Below are 17,263 nucleotides of genomic sequence, written 5' to 3'. Positions count from 1 at the left end.
GTACGCGGGCCTCTCACTGTTGTGGCCTCTCCTGTTGCGGAGCACAGGCTCCGGACGCGCAGGCTCAGCGGCCATGGCTCACGGGCCCAGCCGCTCCGCGGCATGCGGTATCTTCCCGGACCGGGGCACGAACCCGTGTCACCTGCGTCGGCAGGCGGACTCTCAACCAACTGCGCCACCAGGGAAGCCCTGAATCTTGTAATTTTATTTGCTAAATCTGGCAACTCTCGGCCCAGGTGCTCCTCTTCCCCGCCACCCACTCCCCTGCCAAGCCAATGTCACGAGGATGGCCCCTGGACCCCCGCTCTCCTTCCCAGTGTTCCTCCCCGATGCCACCAAGACCTCCTCTCCACTGCACTGTCACCATCAGGCCACTTACCTTTTTCACATCTGGGACATTGAAGGTTTTCTTCCTGTGAGCAACCCAACCCACTATCCCGACGTCCAGTGGAAAAACAACTTCTCTATCGGGGACCACCAGGTTGTCCTCGAACTTGGAGGTGGAGGTGACGTCGAGCAGCTTGGAGGCCACCTCGGGCGAGCCGTTGCGCGCCCGGCACAGGAACATGCTGCAGCGGTCCGCCCGCAGCAGCTGCGCCAGCCTCTGCAGGGCCTTGTGCGCCGCCAGCTCCACGCTGCCGGCCTCCTCCTGCAGGGCCTCCAGCAGCTCCAGGCACAGGGCCGCCTCCTCCACCAGCGTCAGGCCCGGGAAGGACGCACGGGCCAGCGCCTGCGCACCACCGGGCTCCGAGATTTCTCCCGCCGCCTCACCCCGCAGCTTCCGGTCGAAGTACTCCTTGGCAAACTGAGGGTTGTCCTCCAGGTATTTCTCCACCGTCTCTTGGCTGATCTCACCCATGGCGTGGCTTGCTTTGCTGCTCTTGTCCAGAATGGAAGACCCTCAGAGCACCACCAGAGGCAGAGTGCCAACAAAGAGGTACCTCCTGGTCAAAGATACCGGGAAAGCCCTAAGGGGCACCTCACAGAACTCCCAAAGGCTGAGCAGAAAGGTTGTTTAGCAGAGCTTTCAAATGACTTGTAACTCTTGGGATATGACAGAAGGTCCTGGCTTAGAGTGGGATTCAGGAAGCATGGGATTAAAGAGTTCTTCAGGACACGAAATCCCTAAGCATTATTAGCTCATAAGTCCTCAGAGAACCCGCAGAGCATCTTAGATCAGCCAGCCAAGTAGCAAGTCAAAGTGACCATTCCAGAAAAATAGCTGAACCGTGGCTGCTGTCGGCGACGAGAAGAATCATGGATATATCCATTAATTATATTCCATAGGCATTGACAATACCACTTGTTCTTTCATGATAGCTCTATGAAATAAAACTATTTAGACCTCGGAAATGTCTGTTTGTTTATATGGCAACTTGAATGATCATTTGGGGGAGTTGGAAGGGTTTAGCATAACACAACATAAAATCGAATATTAATCTTTCCTTTTCTTAAAAGTCCTATGATCAGCCAGATTGCTTGGCCTGCTCTTTTTTTTAAATCCTCACCTCTCAGTTCCCCTCATTTAAAAACTTGACCTCAGAAATGTTTTAAGGGAACAAACCTTTGGCTTATTCTAGAGAGGTGAACATGGAAAAATATTTGCCCATGATTCAAGCCTAATCAAGCCGCAATTTATACAATAATCCTTGTCAAAAGACATGATCATAAAAGGCAACCCATGCAGCTGCCAACTAGGTTTTCCTGCTAAGCATATTAATTTGGATTTTGTTTTCAACAGTAATAGCCAGACCTCATGCCTTTTTGCTCCAAGGTACAGTCGGTTAAATCTACTGGATAATACCTGTCTTGTCTGTTGCTAAGATCTTTCACATCTCGGGGGCTTCTGGCACGGAAAAAACACTTGCCACTACTTACTTTTGTTTAATGTTCGGGTTATCAAGCTTTTACATAGATTAAGCACATTTTCCCAAATATTTAAACACTATTATGCAACTAATAAGCTGAACTACACTTTTCATGAACCAATTTCCTTGAATATTTACAGGCTGATTTCAAATTTAGTCAGAGGTCTTTTAAGCATTTCAATAAAGCTATAAACTTTATATGGAGAATTCTCTTGAATGAAAACATACGTAACAGTTACAGTGACTCCAAAAGTTACTGTTTCACCCACATTTAAATCCACTTCAAAAATAGCAAGGCTATGGGTTTCATTTATTTCTCTAGACCTAATGCTTACCTCGCTAGAGTGATAATGGTCTTCTTAGACAGAAAAGAAGAAGAGATCCATTGAGGCTTCAGGTTCTAGGTCAAGAGATAAGAGATTCTTGATGGGAACATGGTTTTCCCAGGGCAACAGAACCCATACTTGCATTTGTTGAACCATGTCACTTCCTGTGGTTGAGTCCACTTGCTCCCTCAAAGGGTCTTATCAAGCACACACCCTTTCTTGCACCTCCCTCTGTCATGTCACACCCAAGTCTAGTCTCAGGAAGGTCCTCCTCAGATCACTGTTTACTTCATAATATCCTAGTAGCATCTCATTATAATTAGAATAATGCACACGTTTATCTCCTAAGAGAAAGGAGTTGAGTCAGCTGAGTCACACCTATGGGACCACCATCCATCTTCTTCTAACACAGTTGCGGACACTCTTTCTCCCTGGTTGTTCTGTGTGACAGTGCAGTTCCTACTTCTCTCAAAAGCATGTGTGTGCTCACAATCCCCATCCGCTCCTCTTTACACACAGAGAGACAAAAACACATACCTATATCCCATACACATTTATACTTGAGGTATAAATCTGTGTATGGAAAGAAAAACAAAATGCCCATATATGTTTACATTCCTCTACTTATAAAAATGAAAATGAATATTTAAATGAAGCATATTCTTTTATAGTCAGCATTCTGTGTTTTGAAAACTACTTTTATTTTTTAGCTGAGCTGGGTCTTTGTTACTGTATGCGGGCTTTCTCTAGTTGCAGCAAGTGGGGGCTACTCTTCATTGCAGTGCGCGGGCTTCTCATTGGGGTGGCTTCTCTCCTTGCGGAGCACGGGCTCTAGGCGCACGGGCTTCAGTAGTTGTGGTGCACAGGCTCAGTAGCTGTGGCACATGGGGTTAGCTGCTCCGCAGCAGGTGGGATCTTCCCAGACCAGGGATCGAAACCGTGTCCTCTGCACTGGCAGGCGGATTCTTAACCACTGAACCACCAGGGAAGTCCATTAACTACTTTTACGTTCATTCATTTAATTGTTCTTCCAATACGTGTCTACTGATGGTCCACTATAAGCAAGACATCATACTAGCTCCTGTGGTAGAGACTCCATGTTCCCCTTTTCTCTGATTTTCCTCTCCTCCTAGTTGTATGGGAAGATTATTCTCTGTCCTCCTCCCGCAGTAGGGCCACGTGACTAATTTTGACCTACGGGTTGTGAGCATAAACATCTCTTCCAAGTAGGAACAATCAATTGCCAGAGTGAGACCCTGGAGCTCCCCCTTCTCCCTGCTGCCATGCCAGTTCCAGATGTAGGGGCCTCATGAATCCCTGAGTGAGGATGTCATGGAACAAAGGCCCCTGCTGACCTAAGATGGACATGTAGCATGAGTAAGAAATAAATCTTTCTTGTGTTCAGCCTTTGAGATGTGAGGGTTGTTTGTTACTGCAGCATAACCAAATCAATCCTGACTGAACACAGGGGCTGAATAAGCCTTGGCTGCAGCTGTACAAGCACTAGTGGTGTAGCAAAGGAGATACTATTAGGACACAAAAAGTCATGAAGCACAGAACAGAATAGGATAAAAGCCAGAAGTAAGGTACACACATATAGCTATGAGAATTTATGTGATGTGGATATGGGATCATATCTAGACTGGGTAGAGACGGAGTAGAAATCGAGTGTGAGCCAGGTAGTGGTAACAGCAGAAGCAACAGCATAGAATGCAGAGTAACAGGGGGACTAGTGAGAGATGAATCTAGAAAAGTAGGTTGGGCCCAGATTAGGGCCTCAAAGGCTAGCTGAGGATTCTGAACCCTGGAAACTCTTAGGGGTAAGAAATGACATTAGGGCTCTTCTCTACAAACTTAATCTGGTCGTGCTTAAAAAGGTGACTTGGAGAAAAGAAATACTGGACATTAGGATACAAATTAAGAAGCTATATTGCATTTGGTTCATTATCAAATACCCTAAAAATGTGTACAGGCTTTGACCCTGCAACTCTTCTTTGACCCTGCAAGTCTTCTTTCTTCTTAATTAAAAAAGTAATTAAGGCTGTATATGATTAATGTAGTTACAGGGGCATTCATCAAAAGCACAATTATAAATGGAAAAGATTAGAAATAGCCTAGGAGGTTGAGTAAATAAATGGCATTATAGTCATACAATAGGAAGCCATACATTAATTAATAATCCTATTGTAAAGGTCTGTTTATTGATATGAACAGATATTTATTATGTGCAATAAATTGCAAGATACTATTGCAGTATGATTCCACATACACACATACATATATGGAGGTGTGTATACCAAAATGTTAAGTGATTATTCCAAAGTGGTGGAATTCAATATAATAATTTTTTTCTTCTCTTTTGCTTACCTGATTTTTCTAAAGTATCTACAATGAACATATATAATTTATATAGTAAAGAAATTCATTCATTATAAACAAAGTTTTTAAGGCTATTCTCACAGGCTATGGGCGAGGGTGCTTGGGAATGAAAAAGGAAGGGACAAATGTGAGACATAATTTCAGGCAACAATCAACAGGACAAGGGAATTGATTAGTTAGAAAAGGCAAGCAAGAAAGAGGGAGCACTTCTGACTACTCTGTGTATTGGATGACATTTGATACAGACAAATAATTTTTTAAGGGAAATACTGGAACCCAGCCTTCTAGTGCACTCACAAATATCCTTCTCTTCCTCCCCTGTCCTTGACTGAATCCCATCGTCCCTGCTGCTCTTTTTCTGGGGTAGTCCTTGCAGAGTCTCTGTCCCGTGTTGACAAGACTTTTGTGTCTCTGTCCTAAGCACTGAAAAAACAAAATTTAAGAAAATGTAATATTTTTAAAATGACCAAACAGACACTAAGAATAAATTTTTAACACTACAAAATAATTGTTGACTTTGTTAAACTTCACCATTTATATCAGCATTTCCAGTTCGTTTAAAGAACAAGTTTTTAAAAAATAGAACAGTAACTCGTGGGAAGAACGAGGAAAAAGACCAATATCTTAGATGTTACAGACATTGACAATCATTTATTTAGACAAAGCATCTCAGAAACAATAACTAAATTGATGTGAAAACTCCATTCCATTTACACAGAATATTTTTAGAAAGACAAGCCACAAGTAGTGATAATTAAAAAGTGATCATAAGAACAGCTAACTTTAACACAGACATAGAGAATGAACTTGAGGACACGGGGAGGGGGAAGGGTAAGCTGGGACGAAGTGAGAGAGTGACATGGACATATATAGACTACCAAATGTAAAATAGCTAGCTAGTGGGAAGCAGCCGCATAGCACAGGGAGATCAGCTCGGTGCTTTTTGTCCACCTAGAGGGGTGGGATAGGGACGGTGGGAGGGAGATACAAGAGGGAGGAGATATGGGGATGTATGTATATGTATAGCTGATTCACTTTGTTATACAGCATAAACTAACACACCACTGTAAAGCAATTATACTCCAATAAAGATGTTAAAAAAAAAAAAAGCTAACGTTATAATATATAATCTGTGCCAGGCACCCTTCTAAGACCCTTATATATATATCATCTCATTTCATCCTAACAATAACCTTATGAGGTGTGTATATTATTATCTGTATTTTACAGGTGAGAAATCGAAGCACAGAGAAATTAAATAACTTGCTCAAGGTCACACAGCTAGTGATAGTGACCTACCCCAAACTACGAGCTTAAATAGGAATAAATTTTAAAATACACCCATGAGGTGTACAAGATACCATAATAGCTCCTACAGAGGAACATACAAGACTTTTCCTTTGAGGAATTTAAAATCTAGACCTATATAATAAAATGTTAAACACCAATACAAGAATTAAATTAAAATTCCAGGAACTCATTTTAAAAGCCTACAGATATATCAAAGAATGGTTTAACTTCCTTAATCTTTCTGCTTAACAAATTTACATTTTCCAATAGTATACTATATTCATGAACACATGTAATATTTAATTGCTAAAATTTTCCACTGCAGTTAACTATTTCTGCAGGAAGTAATGCTTATTTAACAGCTCCCCCCCCCCAAAAAAAATGCACATGAGGTTGAAGCACTAACATAAAACTCACAACAATATACTGGGCTAACCATGTGTATTTTGGATCATTATATTGGACCCGCTCTTCAGCTCCACTTTAGCCAAATTCTCTGCTCCTACCATTATTCATCACCAAAAGACATCCTCTAATGGCAGGGATTTCAGGCACATCATGACAGTTAACCACAAAGGGCCCTCTCACCTTGCACATTTGCTCTCATGAGAGCTTTTGCCTGCACCAAATTGATGGTCATGACCAGGTATCTCAGAGATAATTCATTTGGTGGAATCCATGTTATTTTCAGCGAGATTGATGAAACGGACTGATGGCTTTGTAATCACTGAAAAAATCTTTATGAAAAAAATTAGTTTGACTTTTTGTACCTGAAAACATTGGCTAAATAACTAATCTTTCCATTTTCCCACCGATTATTTTGACATCTTTTAAATGCAGTCAGAAGATAAATGCTACCCAATTTCCTTGTTATTAATTTTTCTTGGCCTCTCTGTCAGGATGTGGATGTAAATGTCAGTTTGTACAAAATGGAACTAGTTGGACATGCTTAATTTTTATGAGGCTAAGGACATAAATTTCTTGCATTAGTTCTTTTTTTCAATTAGGGTAAAACACTTTTCACTATTTCCTAGGAGTTAGTGACTTGCTTGCTGCTGTATTAGTTAAGGTAACGCTAGCTTCTGTTACAGGTAACCCCTAAATCCCAGCAACTTAATCAAATGGAAGTTTATTTCTCATTCACATAAAGATAATCACTGGTGGGGTCCCAGGTTGATGGAGGCTTCACCAGCCAGCAGATGAGGAAAGACAGACAGCAAGGACAATTAGACCGGCAGCTTTTATAAGCACCGTCTGGGAATGACACACAGCACTTTCGTCCACATTCCACTGACCAGAACATAGGCATGTGATCTTACAGAGCTGCAGGAAGTGAGGAGGTGCCCTCTGGCAGGGTGGCTTCTTTCCAACAACTCTACACCATGGAAGGGAAGTGAAAACTTTTTTGGTGAAAGGACAGCTAGCCATCTCTGCTCCAGTTGTTAAATCCTGGGAAATTATATTTTAGAAAGAGTGACCTCTGACCAGGTCTTTTTAGATAAGTATTTTATAAAGCTTACCTAAAGTGACTGATTTCAGTAAAACAAATTAAATCAATATCTATTGAGCAAGCACCTACTATGTGTAAGTCTCTTGAGAAATCCTGTGGAAAAGTTGGGGGTGGGGTGGATACCAAGATGAAGGAAACATGGTCTGTCTCTCCACGAAGTATGACAGGGCAATGAACTTTTGTGTATATTATATACAGTCCATAAGTTGTAATTTAGACCATAATTTTACTTCTAGAAGAAAAAAAGAAAAATTTTTGCAAAGAGAATATTTGTTTTATTTTCTGATTAAATATTTTCACTGTAGGAAAATCTGGAAATTACGAAAAAGGTACAAATCAGTAATAAACCTTTAAATGTCCCTAATCCTATCACACAGGTAATCACTGTGAACACTTTTCCTATTGACATTATACACACATCTGCATATATAAAAAATTATTTTATGAAGATAAATTTCAAAGCACCGAATTTAAAAACACTAGTTGACCTGTACTCACATGTTTATAATCATGAAGAAATTCGAGTGAGCATGCCAACAAACTGTTTTTCTTTGCTGGTGTCTGGGACACCAAGGTTCATGATTTATCATTAAAAGAGAGGGGGGTGGGGGAGGAAGAACAGTTACATCAACTTTTAAGCATCTAACAAATAAATAAAAACGTATTGCTGCAAAAACAAGCACCATAAAAATGCATTGAAATCCCCTATATTTATTTAACATATGGCACGAGCAAGGACCCCAAGAATACGCTCTGGAAGAAACAGTTGACAATGGCTGGGAGAATGAGGAGAACTTTTCTGGCAGTCATAACGGTCCAAAGGCAATTGGGTTCAGCCAGGAGCTCTCCATCACTGGAGGTGCTGGAGGACAGGCTGATAGATCTCTACTTTGGAATGTCAAAGAGGGGATCCACGCATTGGACACGAGATAGAGAGGTACCCTAAAGTCCTTTCCCACCTAGGGAGCATAGGTACTACCACATGTATGGCCACACGTGGGGTTCCTGCAGGAGTAGCTCTGGAGCAGACCTTATTTGAGCTGTTTGGGATTATACATCTTGTGATAAAATTAACCTCACCAGAAGACCTCCTAGTTAGCTGGTAGGCCTGAAACAGGGCTTTCTTAGCAGCAAGAAGGAGGCAGTAAGGAGTTAATTGCATCACTGTTGGCACTCCCAAGACAGCCTGAGAGTCACAGGAAAGTGGCAGGAGCCACAGGTGTTTTTTTTTTTTCAGGAGGCTCAGAAGTAACCCCAATGCCCTGTAAAGACCATCAAGTCTTTATTTCTCTGTTTGGCAGCCACCCTCCTCTACCTCCACCCGCTCTTATTTCAGGTCTGGCGGTAGCAAAATGGACCAAATTCATCGCGGTCCTTTCCAGTTTGGGCCATGGAGACACAGCTGATACTGTACAGCAGAGGCGTCTTTACAAAAAAATAGCTCTTTGCCATATCTCTAATTCTCATTCAGTCCAAAGCTGCATCTTCTGACTGCTTTGGTCAGAGTAGAGGAGCTCTTAACTCTGAATAGAAAGAGAAAAACACGGTCAGTGAATTGTGCCATGACTGCACAAAATCACACAGCTAGTCACAGCACTTTGACTTAATTGTCCATTGACGTTATAGAGTTTGTTCACCTCCCCCTCTTCTCTCCTCAGTCAATTCACCTTAGCTGTTTTGAAAACAAAACAAAATTCCATTCTGGCTTTGAAATAAAATTGCAGCATAAACAACTGGTAGGTGTGTTTCCAAGTGGCTTGAGTGAAGTGCCACAGAGTAAGTAGGCGACCACCGAGGTTGCTAAAATATTTCCTGTCCTACCAGGGTTGCGTTTCTGGAGAATATTTAACAGGGAGGGTTTTAATGCTTCTAAAGATGTTGAAACTAAAGAACAAATATTGATCCAGAGAGCACCACAACTCCCCTGAAAGAGAGTAAAAGACATCCTTTATAAAATGAAAAACTACTTGGCGGAAACAGTCCCAGACCGCTGCACAAGTAGCCCTCAGAGGGCCGAGGGGCCAGTTGCGCACGGCCCGGCCCAGGCACTAACGCACCGGGCAGCACCGCAGATGCCCCTCGCTCTGGGAGGCCACGGTCTTCCCGCCAGACCGACCTGAGCCTCCGGCCAGAGCAATTGGGCCCCGAGGCCACCCCAGGCCGCAGCTGGCGGCCGCTGGCACCCGTGTTGGGTAACTAGGCCAGGGCTGGTTCCCGCGGCTCGCCGCCGCCGGAGAGTTGGGCTCCGCCGAGGCCACCCCGCGCGGCAGCTCCACAAGCCCCGGGCGGCGCTGGAGGTGAGGCTCTCGCCCAAAGGCACCCTCCCCGCGCCCGGGCGGCGGTGAGTCAGGGCGCGTTATGCAAGTCCTGGCCCGCCGGCCCCGGCGCCTCCCCCTCGGTCTTTCATCCCGCGCAGTTACGAAAGCGCGACCCCCTCCCCCCGGAGCTTTATATAATGCGGCCGGGCGGCCCCAGCTCGCCTCCCTAGCTCCACGCGCGCCCGGACCCGCGACCAGGCTTGAGCGCAGCTCCCGACCGTGAGCGGCGGCCCGGCGGGACCGGGGGGCAGGCGCGGGAGGGACGGGGGGCCGGGATGAACGGGATGGGGGTACGGGGGCAGGAGGGATGGGGGACCGGGGGCCGGCGGGATGAGGGCTCGGCGCGGGCGGGATGGGGTCTAGGGACTGGCAGTGACGGGTCGGCTGGTCCGGCCGCCAGGCGCTCACGGCGCGCGGTTCCCTCAGGGCGGACTCCTGAGCAAGATGGAGTGGGTGTGGGCGCTGGTGCTACTGGCGGCGCTGGGCAGCGCCCGGGCGGAGCGCGACTGCCGGGTGAGCAGCTTCCGAGTCAAAGAGAACTTCGACAAGGCTCGCGTAGGTATCTGCGTCCCGGATGCGCCCCGTTCCCCTTTACCGGCGGCCGGCCATGCGCTCCCGGACACCAAACGCTGCTCTACTCCCTTCCCCAGTTCTCCGGCACTTGGTACGCCATGGCCAAGAAGGACCCCAAGGGCCTCTTTCTGCAGGACAACATCGTCGCCCAGTTCATGAATGAGAATGGCCACATGACAGCCACGGCCAAGGGCCGAGTCCGTCTCTTTAAGTCAGTGACCTATGGGGGGCTGCGCTCTGCGCTGCAGGGTCCCCCAGGCTGAGCGCCAAACCCTGTTTGGGGAGGGACGGGAGCACCCGGGGTGGGATGCAGGCAGCCCTTCGCCCAGCCTGGCTCATGATCCCCTTGGCTTCTGCAGTAGCTGGGACCTGTGCGCAGACATGCTGGGCACCTTCACAGACACCGAGGACCCTGCCAAGTTCAAGATGAAGTATTGGGGCGTAGCGTCCTTTCTCCAGAAAGGAAGTAAGTAGTCGGCTTAGTGGGACTGTCTTGGGGGATGGGAGACATACCTATAGCCAAAAGGCTGCGTTTCTCCTCCAGGGGCACCCTTGGGAAGAAAGGTCTGTAAGCAACCAGAAGTCTCAGCAGGGCTTAAAGCTAGAGGGGTGAAGCTGCAAATGGGCGCAGTGAAGAGGCCCCTTCACTGCGCCCACCCCATCCCCCAGCTCAAAAACCTGGCCCGAGCTCAAAGGGCTCTTGGGCCTGTCACGTGACCTCCTCCTGCCATTTACCCATACGGCCAGTGTGCCAGGGGGTGTGGCCTTCTCCATACTTAGACCACCCACCTCCTCAAGGCCCAACTCACATCACCACCCAACCTGGTTTTGCATTTCCTCCACTTCTTTAGGCTGAATCCCTGAAACAGCTTGACTACTAGGGGCCCAGCAGAGGCTCAGAGACTCTCATCCAAGGATGCAGGGAGCATTTATGCACAGGGTTGACTCACTCCAAGGTGCCCTACCTGCCGATGCTGAGATTCTGAGCCAGGCACAGTGCTCTGGGTGACAGTGACCTCTTCCCTTTCTCCCAAGCCCTGAAACTCACATGGGGAGCAGGGTGTTAAGGACTCTCAGAAGAGCATCCTAAAATTCAGCCTGATGTAGATGTTCGAGAGCATACATGTGCCACGGGGGACATATCACGGAACCACAGAGATGGAGAGTTAACCCTGTGAAGGGGGGTTCAACATGCAGATGAATAAACTGAGGTCAAGAGAAGGTAGGGCTTTGTCCAAGGTCACGCAACAAGTTTGTTGAGAGCCAGTGTCAGAAGCCAGGGGTTCCAGCTCCCAGGTCAGGATTAGGTGGCCCTGAACAGCAGGGACTCCTAATACAAACCAGCTTTTACAGTTTTACAGAATACTGTTGGAACTCTCCTGGGAGATGGGCCGCAGAGGGCTGTTCAGGGGGACGCTGAGCTTGGTGAGCCAGGGCAGGAGTGTCCTTGCACGTAGCCCATCTATACGGGGCGCGCACTCCTTGAATTCCTCTACAGTTGTGTTAGATGAGCTTTTACTTTTTTTTTTTTTTATCGAATTTCATCTTCAGTATTGATTTACACTGTACATACGGAGTTGCTATTCAACGAGGGGAAAAAAGCTTTTATCCTTAGAGGTAATAAAATTTTTTTCAAATAACGCAGCAAAACTTCCTAAAGTGATCCATTTCGAGTAAAAGATAAACTTTTCTGATAATGGATTACAAAAATCAGTACCACAGGGCACAAGGTTACTAATTTTTAGAATCTGCATCTTATCAAACAGATGAGCATGGCCACCGCCGAGCAGTCGTATGGCTGCCCCTGACCCCCACATCCCGGTGTCTGACACATTCCCCATGGGAAAGCCTGGGAGGTTCAGGGGTGGCTCAGTCTTCCTCCTGGCGGGCCTGCTGTGGGCCGAAGAGGGGCCTCACCTCCGACCGCTGTGCAGCTCTCCTACAGGGCATGGGTTTGGGCTGAGCCCCTTCTAGGCAGGGACTCCCAGGGTTCTCAGAGCCAAGAGGCACACCCAGCGGCGACTTAGGCAAGGATTAGCGATCTCCCTTACACCCTTAATGCTGGGGGATCCAGGTTCCCCTGCGTTCCTGCAGCACAGAACATGACATAGAGCAGAGCTCATCACTTGCCTCATGACCTGGGTGTGAAATGGAGACACGGAGGCTTTGCATTTCTTGTTTCTTATCCCCTGTTGCCCCCAGTTTATTTATCGCCTGGAGACAGTGTGGTGTAGAGGTTAGGTATGCGGGCTCCAGAGTCAGACTGAAACTCAGTTCTGTCCTGCTCTTTGTGATCCTGGGTGAATTACTTAATTTCTTTGTGCCTCAGTTTCCTTATCTGGAAAATGGGGATGATAGTGTGCACTTTCAGGTCATTGTGAAAAATAATTGAGAAAGCACAGAAAGTGTCCATACAGTGACTGACACATAACTAAGTGCTCAGAAAGTCTTGGTCATGGTTATACATCAACAAGAATGTTAAGCAGAGATGTGACACATTTTACCAAATGTGAGGTGTTTGGATAGCCACATTGTTGTTTCTCCATGGCAAACCTCTCACATACATTCTTACTAACGTGGTTTCCCCATCCTGTCTTTATTGACGTTAGTACCACCTTTCTTTACACTTATGCTTCATGGCTTACATCCCAGTCTTAGGAAGAAATATAGTCTAAATTCTTCAAGGGCTCAGCTCTGCCTCTGTCAGGAGAGCTCTGAAGAGTATGAGCTCTAAGAAAGAATATCTGATGTCAGAGGGTAGGCATCTTGTGCCCTCAAGGCAGAACCTACCCTCTTTTGCCAGCTTGGAGAAGTGAGTCAGGTTACTAAGCCAGAATTAGGGTGGAGCCAGAAAAGCCATGAACCAGATCATCCAGTGGACTGAGAGGCAGGAGAGCAGTGTGGATAGTGAGAGGACCGGGAACTAGCTGATACGGATCAGTGCCAAAGATTCATCCTGCTGTTGGGGGTGACATACGTTGGCGGCCATCAGTATCAGCCACAAAGTCACAAGATATTGTCAGAGGGTAGATGGAGGAGACATCAGTAGAAAGGTCTAGTCTGTGGTTTTGATGGGTGCACATTCTCGGTTGTTCTTTGGAAAGATACGATCACATTTATTATCAGGGAGAGAAAGAATTATTAAAGTGAATGAGGTTCCCCCCACCACCGACTCCAGTATTTTTTCCTGTAAAGGACAAGATCCTTTCTCATGGTCCCAGTTTTCTAAGAGCTGTCAGAATTCTCTGTAGTCTCCTGCTTCCTAACTCCTGAATCCAGTTTCGGGAAGTGGCTGGCTTCTGGGGCCAGGCAGTAAGTTTCCTTAACATCTGAGTGGCGGAGGGAGACGCAGTGGCCCCGTGGCTTTCTGCCTTGCAGACGATGACCACTGGATCATTGACACGGACTACGACACCTATGCTGTGCAGTACTCCTGCCGCCTCCTGAACCTCGATGGCACCTGCGCTGACAGCTACTCCTTCGTGTTCGCCCGTGACCTGAACGGCTTTTCCCCGGAGGTGCAGAGAATCGTGAGGCAGAGGCAGGAGGAGCTGTGCCTGGCCAGGCAGTACCGGCTGATCGCTCACAATGGTGAGTGGTGTGTGGGAACAGGGCACCGGCTGCTCGCCCTTAAGGGTCCCTGGGTCTGCATGCCCTGAGATGCATTTCATCTGCATGCAAGAGAAAACAGGGAGTCTTGGGAGCCCCCTCTGAGCCCAAGTCTTCGTCCCTCTTGAACAGATCTTTCACTGGCCTTATCATGGGGCTGATGCAGAAGGAGTGGGTAAAAGCCTTTTTCCAAAACCTTGGCACTTTTAATTAAGTAAAACTGCAGGGGACAGACTCTTCCTTTTTATCTGCCACCTTAGGCTCAGTCTGTGGTCACATGATTTTGCTCCTGGCTGCACTACCCAAAAAAACCATTTTGACTAGATTAATATTGTCTGGGGAATTGAGTGGCCCCAGTGAAGAGCTGGGCATTGAATGTGGCCATTGGTGTAAAAACAACTTAAAGAGAGACATCACCATAGCAAGTTCAAAAGAGAGTGATTTCAACAAATGCTCTTTTTCTAATATGGAACTAAATATCCAGTAAGTTGACTAGCTGGTTTTCCTCACTTATGTTTTTTTGAGATTCCCCTGGAACACCCATTGAATCTTTTGATGGATATTACTCTTGCCTGATCTTGATTTAAAATCCAGTAATATTCTGGAAGAAAGTGCACATTTTATTTTGAATAGACACTCACTCCCATGGGAAACTGAGTTTCAAAATCCAAATAGGGTAATGCTAAATTGTGGGGGGAAAAAAAGAACAAAACTGAACTTCTCTGTTGGTCATCTAACTAGCTAACCCACACTACACCAAACAGATATGAACGCAGACCAAACAAGTTAATAAATAAGATTTTGATGTTTCACCCAGGGCAGCCTAAGTGTAGGGCAGGATTTCACCCCAGCCAGGCTCCACACCAAGCCCTTTGCCTGCCTTATCTCACTTAATCCTGGAGACACCTCATGAAGTAGGTATTCTCATTATCCACATTCTACAAGATGAGAAAACAGAGGCTAAGAAAGATTATGAAGGTTGCCCAAGATCTTCAATAGATAGCTGACTTGGATGCAAACCAAAGTGGTTTTGTGACTCTGAAGCCCCTTGTGGCACCACCTGGTGACGTATGACACAGGACATGGTGAACACTCTATAAAACTGCTAACAGAGTAGCTGAGGTCAGGCTGACTTGGCCCTCACTTCCTGAAACAGGAGGACATACCCACATCCCTGTGAAATGCAGTGAGGCATATTTAAGACAGGTTAAAAAACAGCACTTTGATACAGGAGATCCTATGCTCTGGGGCCCACCCCATCACCCCCAGAGAAATTCAGAGGGTTTCAGAAAGCCTTGAAGATGTTTATGAATTAGAGCCACATCTTAGCTATAACCTTACAAGAAGCATTTGAACAAAGCCGAGCCCTGAGGTCATCGAATATTCACTCTCTACATTTAACACCAGCTCCATATTTCTGTCATTAATATCTTTGTTTTCTACATTTCAGGTTACTGTGATGGCGAATCAGAATGAAATATTTTGTAGCAACACGGAGGGTGTCGTTTCATTAGGAAACTTCCCATTAACTCACTCAGCCTTCCACTCTTAGTTTGCACCCCTCCCCTCCCCTCCCCTCCCCCACGTAAACGTAAAACATTCAGTACACGTAAAAATATGTGTGGGGATAAGTGAATCTCTTTGCATTCAAATGTCTGTGTTCCCTGGAGTTTTCTAAGGAACCATTTGAGGATTAGGATTCCAGACTTTGATTTATTAAAATATGTATAGTCACCCATTTCCTGTGATTTGGGTTTTTGTGTTCGCGTCTGTGTTGAAGTGAGAAGTTCTGCAGGTGGCTGGGTAGGATGCGCTTTTTATATACCGGGAGGGGTTCTTCTCTCCTGGCTCTTTATGACCTTTGGCCTGTTCTAGTGCCTAACCTCCATTATTAATGAATGTGGCTTCTCTTAACTTCCTGAAAAAGGGATTTCCCCGTTAACCCAGGAAGGCCTTAACTACTGAGGCCAAGAGAGGTGAGTGTAGGTTAGGCCAGGCCAGTGACCCCAGCCTCAGGCAGCCCCAGGCCCTGGAGGCGGGCAGGGGGGCGGGCTTACCCCCAGCTGGTCTGAGACGCAGAGAGGCATGGGTTGGGGTGAGCTCTAAGAAACGCACCCCCAGCCCTTCATTGTCTCTGGCACCTGATTCACTTCTTATTTCAGCTGTGGGCAAAAGGTTGAGGGAGAAGAGGCCGTGGGCTTCCGTCGGGGAATCAGGAGATGGATCATGGCGCCCCTACCTAGAGTGTGCGGGAAAGGGGAAGCAGCTGGGTCTGGGGCAGGACACCAGTGTCCCACACCATTAGCAGCACTTGTGAACGCTAACGTATAGCTGCATACAAAGCCACGTGCCTCAGTTTCCCAGGAGCTCCTAGGAGCCTCAGTTTATCACCTTGAAAAGGCATCAGGGCTTTGGTACCAGTGTCTTGGTGTTACTTCAAAATTCCGCTCAGATATAATTAGCTGTATGATTTGGGGCTGGTTGTATAGTTTCTCTGAGCCTCACTCTCCTCTTGTGAAATATGGGGAAACAGTGTCTGCCTGATGGGCTGCAGTGAGGACTCAGCTAGAGCACTTAGGATGCCAGGCTGACATTTCTGAGATGTGTCGCAAGCAGGGAAGGGCAGCTGTCTCCCATGTGTGAGGAGAGCTCTGCCTGGGTGCTGGCATATCAGGGGGCCACGGAGGCTCCTGGGGGCCCCAAATCTATGTGCTTTGTTCTCCCATCAGAAAGGGGGAAGGCAGGGGACCACGCACAGGAAAGCTCTACCTGTCCTTCACGTGGAACAGGGGCCATCAGAGCCAGGCCCTTCAGGTGTCACCCCAGAGACCCAGAAGACAGCCACACATCACTTCAAAAAGCAGCTTTAATTTACCAAATTTATTAACTAAAGATGAACAAAAGATCCCTGTCCTCTAGTCCTCAAGCTTGTAATGAACCTTACTTCAAAAGCAAGCTGCTCAAGAAACCACCAGCAAAGACAACTACTGGCTCTGATTTACTTGGTGACAAAGATTGGTTGAGCATGTCCTATGTGCCAGGCCCTGAGCTACTGTTCCAGCCACTGGCCCAACCTCCAAGTGCTGGCATGGCCCTGGGTTCTCGCTGGCTCTGGTTTCTTCTCTCTCTCTCTTCCCAGGGATATTTCATAAAACCATAAATCTGCAAACACTATCTGGTGACTCCCAACATTGTATATTCAGGCCCACACCCCACATCCCTGCACCCAACTGCCTGCTCTCCATTTGGATCTCACTGGGGTTTCACATGTAAATGCCCCAAATGAAACTCTTGGTCCTTCTATTTCCCATTCTCCCAGTCTTCCCCATTTTTGTTGCCTGCTCTCCGTCCAATCACTGTCAGGAGTCACCCCTGAATCCTCTCTTTCCC

The 17,263-nt window shown here is 46.6% G+C and overlaps 2 protein-coding genes across 2 annotated transcripts in view; one reads left to right on the top strand and one right to left on the bottom strand.

Annotated features, from left to right (window-relative positions):
- PDE6C (phosphodiesterase 6C) overlaps positions 1 to 997 on the bottom strand; it is a 64,938-nt gene extending 63,941 nt beyond the window's left edge. Inside the window, exon 1 of the mRNA XM_007471575.1 lies at positions 380 to 997. Within this exon, the coding sequence (XP_007471637.1) occupies positions 380 to 859 (480 nt within the window). The 5' untranslated portion in view covers positions 860 to 997. The remainder of the gene's footprint in view (positions 1 to 379) is intronic.
- Positions 998 to 10,106: 9,109 nt separating this feature from the next.
- On the top strand, positions 10,107 to 15,361 carry RBP4 (retinol binding protein 4). Its single transcript, XM_007471574.1, is given in 5 exon segments — positions 10,107 to 10,246; positions 10,342 to 10,475; positions 10,624 to 10,730; positions 13,643 to 13,855; positions 15,324 to 15,361. Coding segments are annotated over 5 exon segments (603 nt in total). The 5' UTR covers positions 10,107 to 10,135.
- Positions 15,362 to 17,263: the final 1,902 nt, after the last annotated feature.

The sequence above is a fragment of the Lipotes vexillifer genome, unplaced genomic scaffold, assembly GCF_000442215.2.
Source record: "Lipotes vexillifer unplaced genomic scaffold, Lipotes_vexillifer_v1.1 scaffold325, whole genome shotgun sequence".
NCBI lineage: Eukaryota > Metazoa > Chordata > Mammalia > Artiodactyla > Lipotidae > Lipotes > Lipotes vexillifer.
This window is presented reverse-complemented; position numbering and strand designations above follow the sequence as displayed.